Source organism: Theobroma umbraticum, unplaced genomic scaffold (genome assembly GCF_002168275.2).
Source record: "Theobroma umbraticum cultivar Fairchild unplaced genomic scaffold, ASM216827v3 scaffold_147.0, whole genome shotgun sequence".
NCBI lineage: Eukaryota > Viridiplantae > Streptophyta > Magnoliopsida > Malvales > Malvaceae > Theobroma > Theobroma umbraticum.
In genome coordinates this window covers 9,963,406-9,978,199 of record NW_018397259.1, presented here as the reverse complement: position 1 = coordinate 9,978,199, position 14,794 = coordinate 9,963,406, and the positions used below count along the sequence as shown (strand labels likewise).

The 14,794-nt window shown below is 37.4% G+C and overlaps 4 protein-coding genes across 6 annotated transcripts; 2 read left to right on the top strand and 2 right to left on the bottom strand.

Annotated features, from left to right (window-relative positions):
* Positions 1 to 825: 825 nt before the first annotated feature.
* Positions 826 to 1,612, top strand: LOC110415443 (uncharacterized protein At5g01610-like). The gene has a single exon (XM_021427106.2). The coding sequence runs from the start codon at positions 982 to 984 to the stop codon at positions 1,507 to 1,509; it is 528 nt and encodes a 175-aa protein (XP_021282781.1). The 5' UTR covers positions 826 to 981; the 3' UTR covers positions 1,510 to 1,612.
* Positions 1,613 to 4,666: 3,054 nt separating this feature from the next.
* On the top strand, positions 4,667 to 7,248 carry TOPP8 (Calcineurin-like metallo-phosphoesterase superfamily protein). Its single transcript, XM_021426228.2, is given in 5 exon segments — positions 4,667 to 5,067; positions 5,070 to 5,183; positions 5,481 to 6,040; positions 6,511 to 6,708; positions 6,816 to 7,248. Coding segments are annotated over 5 exon segments (975 nt in total). The 5' UTR covers positions 4,667 to 4,988; the 3' UTR covers positions 6,840 to 7,248.
* Positions 7,249 to 8,034: 786 nt separating this feature from the next.
* Positions 8,035 to 10,886, bottom strand: LOC110414818 (folate receptor family protein). The gene is made up of 5 exons (XM_021426230.2): positions 10,672 to 10,886; positions 9,787 to 10,145; positions 9,044 to 9,378; positions 8,528 to 8,691; positions 8,035 to 8,437 (listed from the first exon to the last, which is right to left on the bottom strand). Exons 1-4 carry the CDS (start codon positions 10,778 to 10,780, stop codon positions 8,565 to 8,567), a joined length of 930 nt encoding a protein of 309 aa, XP_021281905.1. The 5' UTR covers positions 10,781 to 10,886; the 3' UTR covers positions 8,035 to 8,437; positions 8,528 to 8,564.
* Positions 10,887 to 11,872: 986 nt separating this feature from the next.
* On the bottom strand, positions 11,873 to 13,914 carry LOC110415898 (Dormancy/auxin associated family protein). 3 transcript variants are annotated; one of them, XM_021427662.2, is made up of 3 exons: positions 13,695 to 13,914; positions 13,252 to 13,410; positions 11,873 to 12,279 (listed from the first exon to the last, which is right to left on the bottom strand). In XM_021427662.2, exons 1-3 carry the CDS (start codon positions 13,807 to 13,809, stop codon positions 12,176 to 12,178), a joined length of 378 nt encoding a protein of 125 aa, XP_021283337.1. In that variant the 5' UTR covers positions 13,810 to 13,914; the 3' UTR covers positions 11,873 to 12,175. The 3 variants fall into 3 exon arrangements, with proteins under 3 accessions (XP_021283337.1, XP_021283338.1, XP_021283339.1); XM_021427663.2 differs by having other exon boundaries at positions 11,873 to 12,272; XM_021427664.2 differs by having other exon boundaries at positions 13,268 to 13,410.
* Between the last annotated feature and the right edge of the window lie 880 nt (positions 13,915 to 14,794).

The following is a 14,794-nucleotide window of genomic DNA, read 5'->3' as shown; positions in this document are numbered from 1 at the left end:
GTTTGGTATATCGGGACAGTGCAACGACAGGCTTCCGACCGCGCACTAAAGTCTCGGTTGCCCTTTTTTCTTTCGTCGGAGCAAGCAAGGTTTCAGTGCAGTGAGCAATTAACCCCACACCGAGTATTATTCAGATAAAAAATCAATGACATCATTCTTCTTTTTCCATATTTTTATTATTATTCTAGAAATATTGTCAATAATTGTATTAGAAAAAACATTGATTATATGTAAAAATATTATTAATATGAGTTGAGAAGATTATATGATTAATATGAGTTGAATGTCGTTTAAATTTAGTATCCGTTTGGTATATCGAGACAGTGCAACGAGGGGCTTCCCACCGCACTGAAGTCTTCGTTGCCTTGTCTTTCTTGTCGGAGTAATTGAGGCTTCAGTGTGGTGAGAAGACCTCACATCTCGAGTATTGTTTAGATAAAAATTGAATGAAACCATTCTTATTTTTTTGTATTTTTATTATTTTTATTAAAATATTAATAATAATAATAGCAAAAATATTGATTATAGTGCAAAAATACACACACTTTCCTAATATACCAAACGAAGTATTATTAAAAAAAAAATCAAACAGATGATCATTCTCCTTCTTTATTTTTGGAATTTGTCAATAATATTATCAACAAAAATTTCAGTTATAGTGCATGAATACTGATGGGGAAGCTCCAATAAATATGGGCAGGCCCAGCAGGATTTCTGGGAATGTCTTGCATCAAAGCAAGGCCTGTTGGGTTGAACTTGACCAAAATTTTCAAGCCCAAAAAACTTCCACTTTACAGTTCTTTACTAGATTACGGAGATCTTGGGGCTGAAGGAAACACCTGAACAATTTCCTCATTGTCTACCTGTCTTCAACTACCATTCCTTGTTCCAGGAAAAACACCGCTTCGATTGGAACATATCTATCCACACACAGGGAAGAGCAGCAGACAGGAAACAAGAAAGAGAAAGGGAAGCAGAGAGATGGGTTCTTTCTTAATCCGAAGATTCATATTTACACCACAGTTTCTCTTTTTTTCTCTCCTCATTTCACTATCGTTTGCCTCAGAAACAATCTCCCTTGGAAACGAGAAGCCAACAGCCTATGAGGTTCTCGAAGACTTCAACTTTCCCATTGGTCTTCTTCCAAAAGGTGTGGTTGACTATAATCTTGACTCTTCATCGGGGAAATTCTCGGCTTTCTTGAATGGTAGTTGTAGCTTCTCTCTGGAAGGGTCTTACCAGTTGAAATACAAGAATACCATTAAAGGGTACATATCAAAGGGCAAACTTTCAAGCTTGGAAGGTGTTAGTGTCAAGCTTTGGTTCATGTGGGTTAATATTGTTGAGGTCTCAAGGAGAGGAGATGATCTTGAATTTTCTGTAGGGATTGCTGGTGCAAATTTTCCTATTGATAATTTTGAAGAGTGCCCTCGATGTGGGTGTGGATTGAATTGCAATGATCAGCAAGTGAGAAAGATGAGGAAAAACCCTTTTGTTTCTTCTTATTAAAAGAAGTTTGAATGAGAGAAATGTAGTATTCAATCCATGAATTTCATGGGTTCTTGTTGAATTTGATGCAGATCTATGGAATTGGTTGTGGTTCATTTTGGTATATTGATAATTTGCTTATTAGAATTATTTTTAGGATGCATTGTCTGTTTTTGATGGTTGCTTATTGCTTGAAAGTCGAAACTGTTTAGTCTTTTGATCGGTGTGGGATGGATAGCTATCTAATAGAATCTTGTAACCGTGTCTTAAAATGTTTGTGCTTGAAGTTTGTTTAATTTATCTAACATTTGGGGATTAAATTGTAATCAAATTTTGTATGTTTCTGCTGGTGGAAGTCTTTTCCCCTCCCAGAAATGTTATTTAGAAGAAAAGGAAAGGAAGGCAAAAGATTACTAGAATTTAACTCTTTGAAAGAAAATATTCTCTAGAATTGACCACTCTGCACTGATCTAAATTGTCCAAATTGTGAGGTCAGCACCCAGCAGTGAACCTGTATAGCTCTAGGATGGGAACCACATGTGGATGATTCAACTTTTTTCCTTTTTCTTCTTTTTTTTTTTTAATTTTTGGGATTGCGTGGGATGCATGTAAAGTGCCATTTGCTTCTAATAGAGCTGTTGGACTAAACCAATATGGATTGATGGCTGGAAAAGGGCAAGCTTGATATCCAGTGAAAATACTTACCATGGTTTAAAAAAGGGAATAGTGGAGGCATTGGGCCAGAATCTGAATTATCTGTTTATAGTGTTAGTGAGATAGTGAATGTCTTTTGCTTTAGTTGAGAGCTTGAGATAGCCACAATTTCTGCATGCTCTTCATCTTAAGCCTTCCTCCTTCAGTTTGCTATCAGCATTAGGATGAATACAATGAAAAAGAAAGCAGAAAATGCAGTGTCTTCATCAGTTGTGACCTTTAGGAGTCCAGCAGATGGTCTGCTGCACGTGTGTGTGCATTTGTCTGTTGATTCTCAGCAGAGTTCAGATAATGTGGCTTTTTCCTCATTAGTTATCTATTTTGTTCTACCTTTTCCATGGAATATGATAACTATTGGAAAGAGATTAACATGGGATATAACTTTCTGTAGGAATGAGAATGATAAAATTCGATTGGCCTTGATTATGTGATGTAATTAGTGTTAATTACATAGGGAGAAATACCATTGTGCTGTAGCAAATTTTGCCTTGTTGATTTTAGAGGTGTTTGGTGATCATGTTGAATGTCTATCAATGAAATAGCAATCCATTTAGATTAACATCATGAAATGGAGTTTGGAAATAAAAATTCAGGATTAGCTCTATATTAGCTTATATCTACATTAATCCTGGAGGCTTTTTGTTTGTTTCTTGTCAATTCAGGGTTGAAAGGACCCTTTTGGAAATCTTATTACGTGATTGGTGATTGATTTGGGGATGAGCTACAAAGGATATCATTGTCTTGGTCAGCTTGACAAACCTTTTTTCTTCTTTGGCTTTTGTTGACTTGGTTATAAAGCGGGCTCATGCAATTCCAGATCCACCTTTCCCGTGGAATTACTTCATGCCCTGTTGTATAGGGAAAGCAACTCGATTTCTAAGCCTTTCTAGCAAGGCAACTTGTGTGACATGCGGCCACATTAGTCTCTTGCTCACAATGTCAAGTCGTTTGCATTACAGCCATACAGTGTTATTGGATTATTTCAGGAATTTCCACTGGTTTAACATTGTGTTTAAACCTGAGTTCATCTTATTTGCATGCATGCTGGCTTCTCAGTACCTTGAATTTCGCCTGTTTCTCATTCTTGATTACCATTGCTTATTCCAATAATCTTTTATCTATTACGATCTACTTATTAAATTAGAATCCTTTGCAATTGTCTGGTTACATGCATAAATATAACAATTGATTCCACCATGTAGCCATTCCTCTATGGAAATCAGACTGCCAGCTTTAAAACTTCTGCAAGTAGAAGATGCAGACGTGTAGAATTATACTGCATCAGCCAGCCTGAATCCCTTTATATCAGAAATTAGGGAGAATAGATTTTAATGCAGGCCAATAGCTTCATTAAAATCCTTTCAGGGTTGTTCTCCACTAAACCCCCCTAGCTTTTGCACCGGATTCAATCACCTCAGCCAGCTCACAGTTTATCTTTTCTCTGCAACTACAAGGTGGTTGAGGACCATTTTTTCCAAGAATGAAAGTGACTTCATTTTGCTAAACTGATTACATATAAATTGCCTTCCATATAAACCACAATTCCAGTCTTGATACAAAGCGAAGGCCTTCCAGATAAAATTGACCTCAGTATCAGTTTCTGCAACCTTTCTGACTATGCATCTCGTAACATTCTAGACACACCCGCCGTTTCAATGCTGCTACCTTTCATCAATTCAAACCCAAATGTCTAACTATATCCTGGTTGCCCAGAAGGAGTTAACAGAGTGATAAGCAAACTTCTCTGCAATCTTTTGCTCTTCTGGCTGAGCTTCAAATCCACTGGTGAAGCAGATGGTTGAGCATTTCATCTGCAGAACTACCAAATGACTGCCAATTGGCTCCCAAAGAACATATTTTCAGTAGCTCTATCACACCTAATCCACTTATGAAGATTATGAAGAATTATTATGACAACAGCATGGTTGGAGCCATTTCCATTTCTGTTGAGATGGCATAATGCCATTGGCTACCAACGCCCAAGTGGGTTCCCTGGGTTGGTCAGCTGTAATAAAAGAATCCCAAAAACCCAAAAAAAAATACTAATATGGAAAATGGACCCCCATGAAAAGAATCTCTACACGTATATAAACTAAATAAACGAACTTTTCAAAGAAACGCGGTTTTATACCAATCAGCGCTTGAATCTTAGACGGTATCCAATTTTTGTTAAGTATTTGTTTTTAATCATCTGCTAACTTGCGCTGCTCTGCTCTCCGTGCCTTACCTTTGAAGGTTTCAACTAATGGGTCATGTTGAATCTTTTCTTGGCAGTTGGGCTAGATAAAAAAGCTTCAGAGAGATCAAAACTAATAATTTTACAAGTATAAATATACATACATACATATATAGATATAGATAGATATAGAAACAAAAGATTCACGAAGAAAATGACAACCAACATCGCTGTATTACTCTAAATATTTCTCTCTTCTTTATTTTGTAAAGGTGGGTACTTGTTATGCTTTTTACTCTATTTTATATAAATTTCCACTTTTTTATGGGGTCTTTTTGTTGACCTTATTAATCTCTCTCTCTCTCTCTTCATGTGAAAAGTTTGGCTTTTTTGATTCATTTTTTTCTCATTAGAAACAACACCCTTTTTCTCTCTCTATCTGAATAGTTTTAAGTCTTTTTGATTTATTTCTATCTCTTTCTTTATACCCATTTTTTTCTGGTTTCTTATTTGTTTTCTCTCAATAAAAAAAGAAAAAAAAGTTAAACAGAATTCAGTTGGATTATCTGTATTTTGCAAGGAATTTTTGGTGGTGAATTTGAAGCAGAAAATGATGATGATGACGATGGAAGGAATGATGGATAAGGGAGTATTGGATGATATAATAAGAAGGTTGTTGGACGGTAGAGGAGGCAGCAGGTGCAGCTTTCTGAAGGAGAGATCCGTCAGCTTTGTGTTAATGCTCGTCAAGTCTTCCTTTCACAGCCTAATCTGCTTCAGATTCGTGCTCCCATCAGAATCTGTGGTCAGCTTTCTTCCTCTCTCTCTCTCTCTTTCTTTTCTATTGAATTATGAATCTCAAGCTCGTTGTTTTGTGGTTGTGGTTGCGGTTGTTGGTAATTAATGATTTGATGGTTTTCCTTGGTAAGATTTAGATGGCATCAATTTTTGGAGCCAAATTTGGAACTGATTTTGGTATCTCATGTAAATTGTATTATTTGTGGGAAATTGCAGAACAATTCCTATGTGTGGGGGAGATAAATTTGAGATAATTTGTATGCCTGGTTCATTTAATGAATTGGATATGGCTTGTTATAACCAGGTGATATACATGGACAATACCAAGATCTTCTGAGGCTCTTTGAATATGGTGGCTACCCTCCTTCTGCAAACTACCTGTTCCTGGGGGATTATGTAGATCGAGGCAAGCAAAGTTTGGAGACAATATGTTTGCTTTTGGCCTATAAAATCAGATATCCTGACAGAATTTACCTCTTAAGGGGAAACCATGAAGATGCAAAGATCAACCGGATTTACGGGTTTTATGATGAGTGTAAAAGGAGATTTAACGTTAGGCTTTGGAAAATATTCACAGACTGCTTCAATAGCTTGCCGGTGGCTGCACTCATTGATGACAAGATACTTTGCATGCATGGAGGGTTGTCCCCGGAGTTGGAAAATTTGGATCAAATAAAGGAAATTCAAAGGCCAACAGAAGTTCCTGATAATGGTCTTCTCTGCGATCTACTTTGGTCTGATCCTGACCCCAAGGTTGAGGGCTGGGCAGATAGTGATCGAGGAGTTTCATGTACTTTTGGAGCTGATATAGTTGCTGAATTTTTAGATAAGAATGACCTTGATCTCATTTGCCGAGGTCATCAGGTAAGCCAGTTTAGTTTGAGCTAAGATGAACAATGATTATGAATGTATGGTTGTAGTTTTGCATATGCAATACAGCGTTTATTACCTTCTTCCCCTTTAGGATACTAACCAGTTTAGTTTAGACCTTGCCTGAAGAATGTCCAAAAACACCCATCTAGTTGGCAGTAAGCATCTCTTGTCTCTGTTTGCATAGAAATGCAATCAACATAAAAGTGCTTAAGAATGGTATTGCCTTAACATATCTTGATTTTCTTGTTCTAATTCTATGGATTTGCAGGCTTGTTGTGTAATTTGAGATTACTTCAAAACAGTTATTGGAAAAGGCTAGATGATAGCATGCATTTTGATGACCATTAACGACCCACAACCAGCAATTGAGTGTGGACTAGCCTTTACAGTATCACCAAGAATTATACTAATTGCTTCATCCAATTTGTCTGGATTGAGATTTTCCAAGTTCTAATTCGCAGGTTGTGGAGGATGGCTATGAGTTTTTTGCAAAACGAAGATTGGTAACAATATTTTCAGCTCCAAACTATGGCGGGGAGTTTGACAATGCTGGTGCTCTGTTGAGTGTTGATGAATCTCTTGTGTGCTCCTTTGAGATATTGAAACCAGCTGATAATAAAGCATCACCAAGCAGTTCTAACAAGTTGCCCCTGAAGAAGGTATGTACAGCCAGGCAATTGTATCATATATCTGGTTTTGCAGAAAACATTTCAAATATTTGCCTGGAATATGATCCCCTCCTCGGTTGTGTCTTTGTTATCAACAGCCCTCAAAGATTGGGAAGATTTGATCTGCCAGTGAAGAAGGGCTTTCCGGGAATCCGTCATTCTGATCAAAAGCTTTGATCATCTCATACACGGATGGGCGTTTTACAAGGAACCCTCCATGAGATTGATGCTTGCTGGTTATTTGATTGCAAGGAAATTATCAGAAAGTCTGTAAATCAACCAACCATTTTTCTCTTCTGTGCAGTAACCTTTTTTTTTTTTTTTGCATTGGACACATTTTTGTCTCGTTTGTGCTCTGGCTACTCACTATCAGTGTGCTATCTGTGAGTGGGGTTGGATCTGCCTTAATTTGCGTTGGATATATTTGTACATCAGCCTCCATTTCTGATTAGCCTAGGAAGATTGGATGATACATAATTTTCTGTTTCAGAAGTGAACTTCCTAAATGAATGAATTGCTAATTCAAAATGAGCACTGTGCATGTTGTTAGGGTTACAGAATCTTATATCGAATAAGAGAGAGATCCTGAATTTCCTGAATTTATAAATGTGAATGTTACACACTTCAATAAGTTGGTTTAAAACCAACTCGAATTCAATTCTAATGTCATGTCAAAAATAACAAGAGCATTATGGATTCCAATGAAAGAGAATGTTACGAAATCTTTCATTAGTCAAATAAAAAAGGAAAAGTTTTGAACTTATAAACCTACATGTTGCTCAATTTAATAAATTAATCTTTTACATATCACTTCCACTGCAAATGTTAGAGCAAGCATTAGCAAATTAAAAAATGGCTCTTAATGAAAGAATATCTCCATTCCGGAGGGGGAATAGAAGGAAGATTTACGGTAATCAGCCTGCAGAAAAATCTTCCATGATGGAAATATACATCCCTGTCGCCAATAACAACATGAGATGGACGTGCAAGGGTGTAGCTCCACCTAGCAGCCTCCTCTCCTACCACAAACGTGACCCATGGAAGCAGATGTTTTCTTTTCTCATTTATTTTATCAACAGGACAGCTGGACAGGACAGGTGGAGAAGCAGAAGAGAGCAAAAGACAGTATCATACGTGGCAGGGGACATTTACTAACCACCATCCAGGAAAACCTGCTTAAACGTTGATAGAGACTGAGCTTGAAAGTTGGTTGGCTTTCATTCTTGTCCACAGCTTGCGTCCTCTTATTGTCTCCCCAAGCAGTTCCTTGTATCACACAATCATTAATATTTAAGCATCATAACGGACATTCAAAAGAGGATTAACAATATCATCCAAGTAAATAACAAAAGAGGATTCCAAACTCAGAAAAAACATTTGAAGTAACTTTTCAGACCAGAAAAGACTACAACGAACTTTTATCTTCGCTACAATTTCACAATGGAAGTGCAGAACTAGGATATTCAAATGCGTAACAAACAGGAATCTGCTTGTTCTCTGACATCCTCTTTCAAGGAGTAAGCAGAAAATAGCTTTCTTCATCTTCTATAAATTTCTTACTAACTCATAATTATGTCAGCCATTATCAAAATGATTTGTTCTTGTACAACTGGAGGATTCACTTAATTTCTCATTCAACCAAAACAAGCATCTTGAAATCTTGATCAGTCTAGCCCTTGGTGGAGAAGTCGTGAACTCCATAGATACCAGAGTTAACATCCTGCACAAATTACAAAAAGGAGTATGTTAAAAACAAGAACTCAATGGTGGAAAATGAAAACATCAAAGAATATAAATCCCAAATTCTTACAAATTCCAATAGTTAATTGCAAGATTGAAAGAGATGTTCATCTTCGACTTCCTTTCCTATTTCCCTGATTAGAAGGGGACGTCTGGTTCATCTTGCCATCTAGTCTCCTTGCAGTCCGTTGAATAGCTGCATGCTTTTGGCGTTGACTATAGCTCTTTCTTTTGCTGCACAGTCGGAAATTAAGTATTGCTTAAGTTCAAAACAGTAACAAAATAATAATGACAAAACTAAACCAAAGAACTAGACAATGCCTCATCACATTTCACATGGTATAAACACCTTAATTACACTGGCTTGGTGGAGTCCACTTAGCAGTGCAATACTTTTACAAATGTAGTCATCCTTCCATGAGGAGAGGATACAGTCCGAGAAGTAAAAAATGTCTAATCTGCTGAGTAATGAACCTAATCTTCTTTTGATGAGGAGAGGATGTACTAAATGAAACTAAATAAAATTTTAGAAACTAAATCACATGTCATGCAGAAAACTTAATGTTTCGCAAGGACGTTACTGAACCTTATAAACAGTAGGCCTGCTGTAAGAACCATGCCTCCCACTGCCCAAGAAACTCTTTCACTAGATGGCATATCATGCAGCCACTGCTGGAAATCTTCTAAGAGCCCAAAGTTCCCAGTTTTGTGGGGCTTCTCAGATTGTGAAGCTCCCCATGAATCAGCAATTGAATCAAGACTGGCTTTGCCACCATAACAAGATGTTTCTTCAACACCACCATTCACTACATCAGACTGTTTAACAGCAAAACCTGCAGCACGACATAGTTCTGTGCCATTGGATGTCCATTCCGAAGCTCTACCACAAACAAAGTCATTGACTCCACATGGTGCTAGAACCTGACAAAAATTTACTATGCTTGAATTGAACCTATGGAAACACCTCACCTAGAAGATACTAAAACAGCAGGACACAGAGCAAAATAAAATAAAGCTCCAAGGCTCAAATGCATTGATTCATTGGCACAACTGAGAAGATCATACACCTCATTAGATGATGGGAAGCACCATCATGATAACCATCGTAGCCACCAATAAGAACAATTTAAAATGAAAGCTGGAAAAAGAAAAGATCATCCAACATAACCTAAGAGCTGACGGCTCTGTAGAGGATCTCTAAAACTGGATCAACATGCAACAATCTCAACCCCCACCCCCTCCCAGCCAACCTAACCCAACCCAACCCATTATATGCATGACCTTCGCCTGAAACTTACAATCTAGAAGAAATTAGACACACTTGTGTACCTGTGTCTTCGCATCCATCGAGAAGTAAGCATTAGAGCAAGCCTGAAATACTCTGTCACAGAAGGAGGTACATATAAGTGGGGGTCCAGGCCGAACACCAACACGTGGATCACAGATGGAACATTCCAACAATTCCCACAATTGCAAGCATTTTGGGCTCGCTTCTCCTGTTAAAGCCAGCTTCCTAGTAGAAAGCAAAGCAGGATGTGTCTGGGCAGCATCACAGCAAGTCATTTTCCGAAACACCCTACAAAGTGTCAAATCCTGGTGTCCCTTGCCGACCCTTTTTGGAGGCTTCCCTTCAGAGGAGAAGGGTGGAAAACGACCACCTTGAGATACGCACACACCATCAGTATGTCCTGCATAGATACAAAAATGAATGAACTTAAATGCTGCAGATTTGATAGCAAAATTTACAACTAGAATTGTGATTGTTCTATTTAGACATGGGGACCTTATCTCACCTAGGATCTCAGCAAATTGAGAGGACAGAGCAATATCTACATAAATAGTAATCTAACACGTGTGTAAAGCAGCTAACTTCGAAGCTTAACATCACCAAAATATCTAGCTACCACAAAAAGCAAATATTCTCCATCTTCAACAAAATCTCACTCAATTTAAAGCAAAAATAACAAACAAATGAATCAACAAAGAACTTCTTAACATCGTAGTTCAATTGATTGAGGCCAAAGCAATCTCCTTCAATCAGAAAACCAGCAATTCAAATCGTAAAGCTTTGCAACATAGATAACCAATGCCTAATCTCCAACTTGAAATAAAACCCACACCAATATCAACAAAAGAGAGAAACCCAAGTCAAAATTTGCAGCCAAAGCGCCCTAAGAAAACAAGAAAAGGAAAAGATTTCGTTTTTCTTTTTACCAGACGAAAAGGGGAGTAGCAGGTTGAAAAGCAGAAGAAATATTAGAAATCCGAGTTCCATATCCTTCATTGCTCTTACTTCTTCCCTGATTTTTGAGCTCTGAATCATTGAGAAGACCCAGAATCCAAGCGGGGAACCTTGTTAGTACATTGCAGTGCTCCAAGAGTTAAAAACAACAAGAACAATCGAACAGATCAACAGAGACCTGAAACAACGTCAATCCACACGTGTGCGTCAACCAGTCTCTGAGTCGTCTTGGGTTTTCGGGTATTCGTTTACCCAAGTATGCACATTCGACCCGAGAAATCATCGTGGGCTTGTGTCCCACATGCAGAACATACAAGCCCGTTTAAATGGGTTTAGAACATACGTGGGCCTTAGGGAATTAAAAATGCTATCTTTGTCCTGTAAAATACTCTAGTATCGAGTTTATGTCTATATATATTATCTACCTTAATTCTATAAAAACGAATCAGATAATATAAGATGCACATTTATATATCATCATCGTCATCCCTAAGCAATATCAACTTCTTTAATTCTTACTATTACTTAATTTATATATCATCACCCTCAATTCAAAACTTTTTATTTTAATTTCTATAAAAAAATAAATGAAAACAATCATTTAAGAACAAAATGTTATCTTAAGAAATATGAAATCACAAGTGGTTCAAGTTCAACCAAAGAAAATTCTACCAGATGCAAAGATTGTCTTTAATTCTTTAAAACCAAGAGAATGTCCGTAATTTTCAATCATTGTCATGATCTTATCCGAACTTGTGAAAAATTTTTAATTAGCATTAAAATCTTATTAAAAAATAATTATTTTATTATTAAAATTTTATCAAAACTCAATTATAAAATATTTTAATTTTACTTACTAAATCAGATAATGTAAATTCTCGATAACGTAAATACTCGATTATCGTGCAAAGATTTTGGCTATAAGCCCACAAATACGGAGAAACACTTGCATCGATCCTGACCTCCCTGATCACTAAAAACCCAAGTGATCAACAAAGGACAGATTTCCTACACATTTTGTTGCTAACCCCACGACAGCCACCACCCACGGCTTACCCTGTTCTACCTTTTGCAAACAGAAAGATCCTCATCCGATCCAACATCAAAAGCCCACCACCATCCTGGCTCCATAGAAACAGAAATCGAGAAAGCACACACAGCTTGGACGATCAATAACAGGGGAAAACGACACTGAAATCTTATTCCAACAAGGTTTTTCCAGAGAAACAAACAAACTGCGGAGGGGAAAACGAGACAAGCTCAATATATACAAAAGGTAGCAAACTACATTACCATCTCTACATAGTTACAGCCTTTTTTTCCAACCCCGTGACCCATTTGACAATAGTTTACACATCCAACGAACTGCTCAAAAACAGTACCAAACCTAGCTTGACATAACATTAACTTTAAAGCTGCAAACATGGATAGAAGCATTGCTTTGTCGCCGAATAAGACGGGGAGATGGCTCATATCTCACAAGTCGTAAGGAGGATGAGGGCTCCTTGGTCCAACCTCGCTGGCCTTCTCGTATGCATCCGATGTGGACTTTCTCCGAAATCGGAACGATTCTCTGCCTCCTAAACAACATCATCCACGTTAACAACTTACTAAACTTTAAGCCAACTAATCATATTCAAACTTATACAAAATAATACTAAACTAAATTCAATTACGGAATGGTAATTAAGATCATTTATATAACTTATGTTCAATCCTAACCAGTGTAATTTTCAACCTTAAATGCATGAAAAACCAAATTCGGACAATTCACTAAATTTAGGCCATATGCATCCAAGACTTTAGCAATTGTACAACAATGACATTTACATCAACTAAAATGTGCCAAGTTTGATGACATATTTGTTACACAAAATAAGATCTTGCGTGATAGCTCTGATTTACATCAATATATATATATATATAGTTAAATTCTACGAAACAAAAACCTAAATGGATGACATATTCGCTATGCAAAATAAAACCTTACGTGATAACTATGGTTTACATTTTCTTATACATACATATATATATATATATATATATGCAAAGGCGTGGGGATACTCGTGACGATATATCCCACAAACAGAGGACCCCAAAACATTAATAGAATTAGACCGCCATAAAAGACACCATAAATTATTGATGAATTTAACAAAGCAAAACAACCTAGATGGACCAAACTAGGGCAGATGTTTATATTTCTCTAAGCTTGTTGTATTCATGCATGATTGTACGTCAACGAGGACAAAATTGTCAACCTCCTAACTCTCGGACAAAAACACCCTTGCATCCACCTAACATTGCATTATCATTATCCATGTAGGAAACATACAAAAACGTTAAATGACATAAATACCCTCCAAAAGTCCACTTATCAGAAAAAATATATGTTGACGGAACTACCCTTCAATAGTCCACTTATGGAGATGTTTCTAGACACAATACTCCACCTTTCCGGGAGACGATATTTTGGGATTTAAGGAATTAAAGCAGGGACAAATTCGGCATTCAGAGGAAAAAACAAGTAAGGAAATAGGATATATTATTACCGGAAAAAGGAGATACCGGAGGAGTCGACCCGGCGGGCGAAACAGGAGGCGATCCATTCTGATAACCCGGCGGTTTTACTATCATAATAGTACGTGTCACTCTCGTCGCTTCCTCCGACGTTTCATCACCGTACGATCTCACACTCCCACCATCAGTTTCTGATCATTAGATCACCAAACCAAAACTTTTAAAAATAATCACGAGAAATTGTAAATAAAATCGTAAACGTCTGATCAAAATAATAAAATTTCATTTCATAACAATTCTCGCTTTATTAGTAGCTGCTCGCCAGTTCTATTTACAACTTTCAATTACTTTTGGTGACTATTTCGATTACTTTTAGTGAGACATTTGTCGTTTATATATGGCTAAAGGGCACCACGCCGCCACCGACGACAGATAGCAAGAGGTTGGGGAAGAGAGGGGAGGGCCTAAGGCGTACCCTTGGCGGAGTTAGGCCGGAAAGTGAAAGTGGAGTGCTTTCGGAGCTTGCCGAGGCCGTTATCGGGTCGGGGACCCGCAACGGTGTCGTCCCACAACTGGTCAAGTAGCCCCATATGGTCGGAAGCTAAGCAGGAGATCGGCGTATTTTAGCAGATCCGGCGTATCTGATGATCCTTCTTATTTAAAGAAACTCGATAGCCAGGATAGAGAACATTGCGAGAGGAGTGACGGAGATATTTAACGACCAAAATGAGGCGGGGACGGGGTTAAAGGTCGAATAAGTTATCACAAATCCGGACCGTCGACTTGGATCTAAGAAAAAAGTAGTTACGTGGCAAACGGATCGAGGAGCACGTGGTTGAGGATAAGATCGGTGTGACAGGTGGGACCAAAAAACTCGGAGATCTTAGGAGTCAGGGCCTGTCACGTGACCGGGTCATCTTTTAGCAATGGCCGAAAGAACGAAAATACCCCTTACTTTATCCAGCTAGATCGTAAACAGTCAGGGTTTTTGGAGGAAATTACGAGGGTGACCTAACTGGATTCTCAGCCGCCTTTGTGATATATTGTTGTATTTATCACGAGATAGTAGTAGAATCTTGAGACAATAATTAATCCGCTCTTGTTATATTAATCATGAATAATTAACATAGTGATTAGTCACACTAAACTGCTTCTATTGGACTGCTTTAAAAGAGAGCAATGGCCCAAATCATTTGATTAAGAAACTTTGATGGGGAAATTATGGTGACTTTTAACTTAATCACATTATTAAAATGAGGTTGCCGAGTTGGTTTTCTTTTGATTACTTCCTCTTGTCTTCCTCCCAACGATTTAAAGTCAAAATCCTTTTCCTATCCACCAAAACCTTAACCTTTACTCAACTTTCAACTTTACTTTTATTTACTTTTAAATTAGATCCGACGATTTAGACATAACCCATTAATACGTTACGAAATTAAGTAAATTTGAATTTAAAATTATCATATTATGTGTCTTAAATTGATTAAATTTGCTTAATTCGCATATAACACGATAAACTTATTTAAATAATTGTCATATCATGTCTATTCTTAGAATATAATTTATTTAACTTGT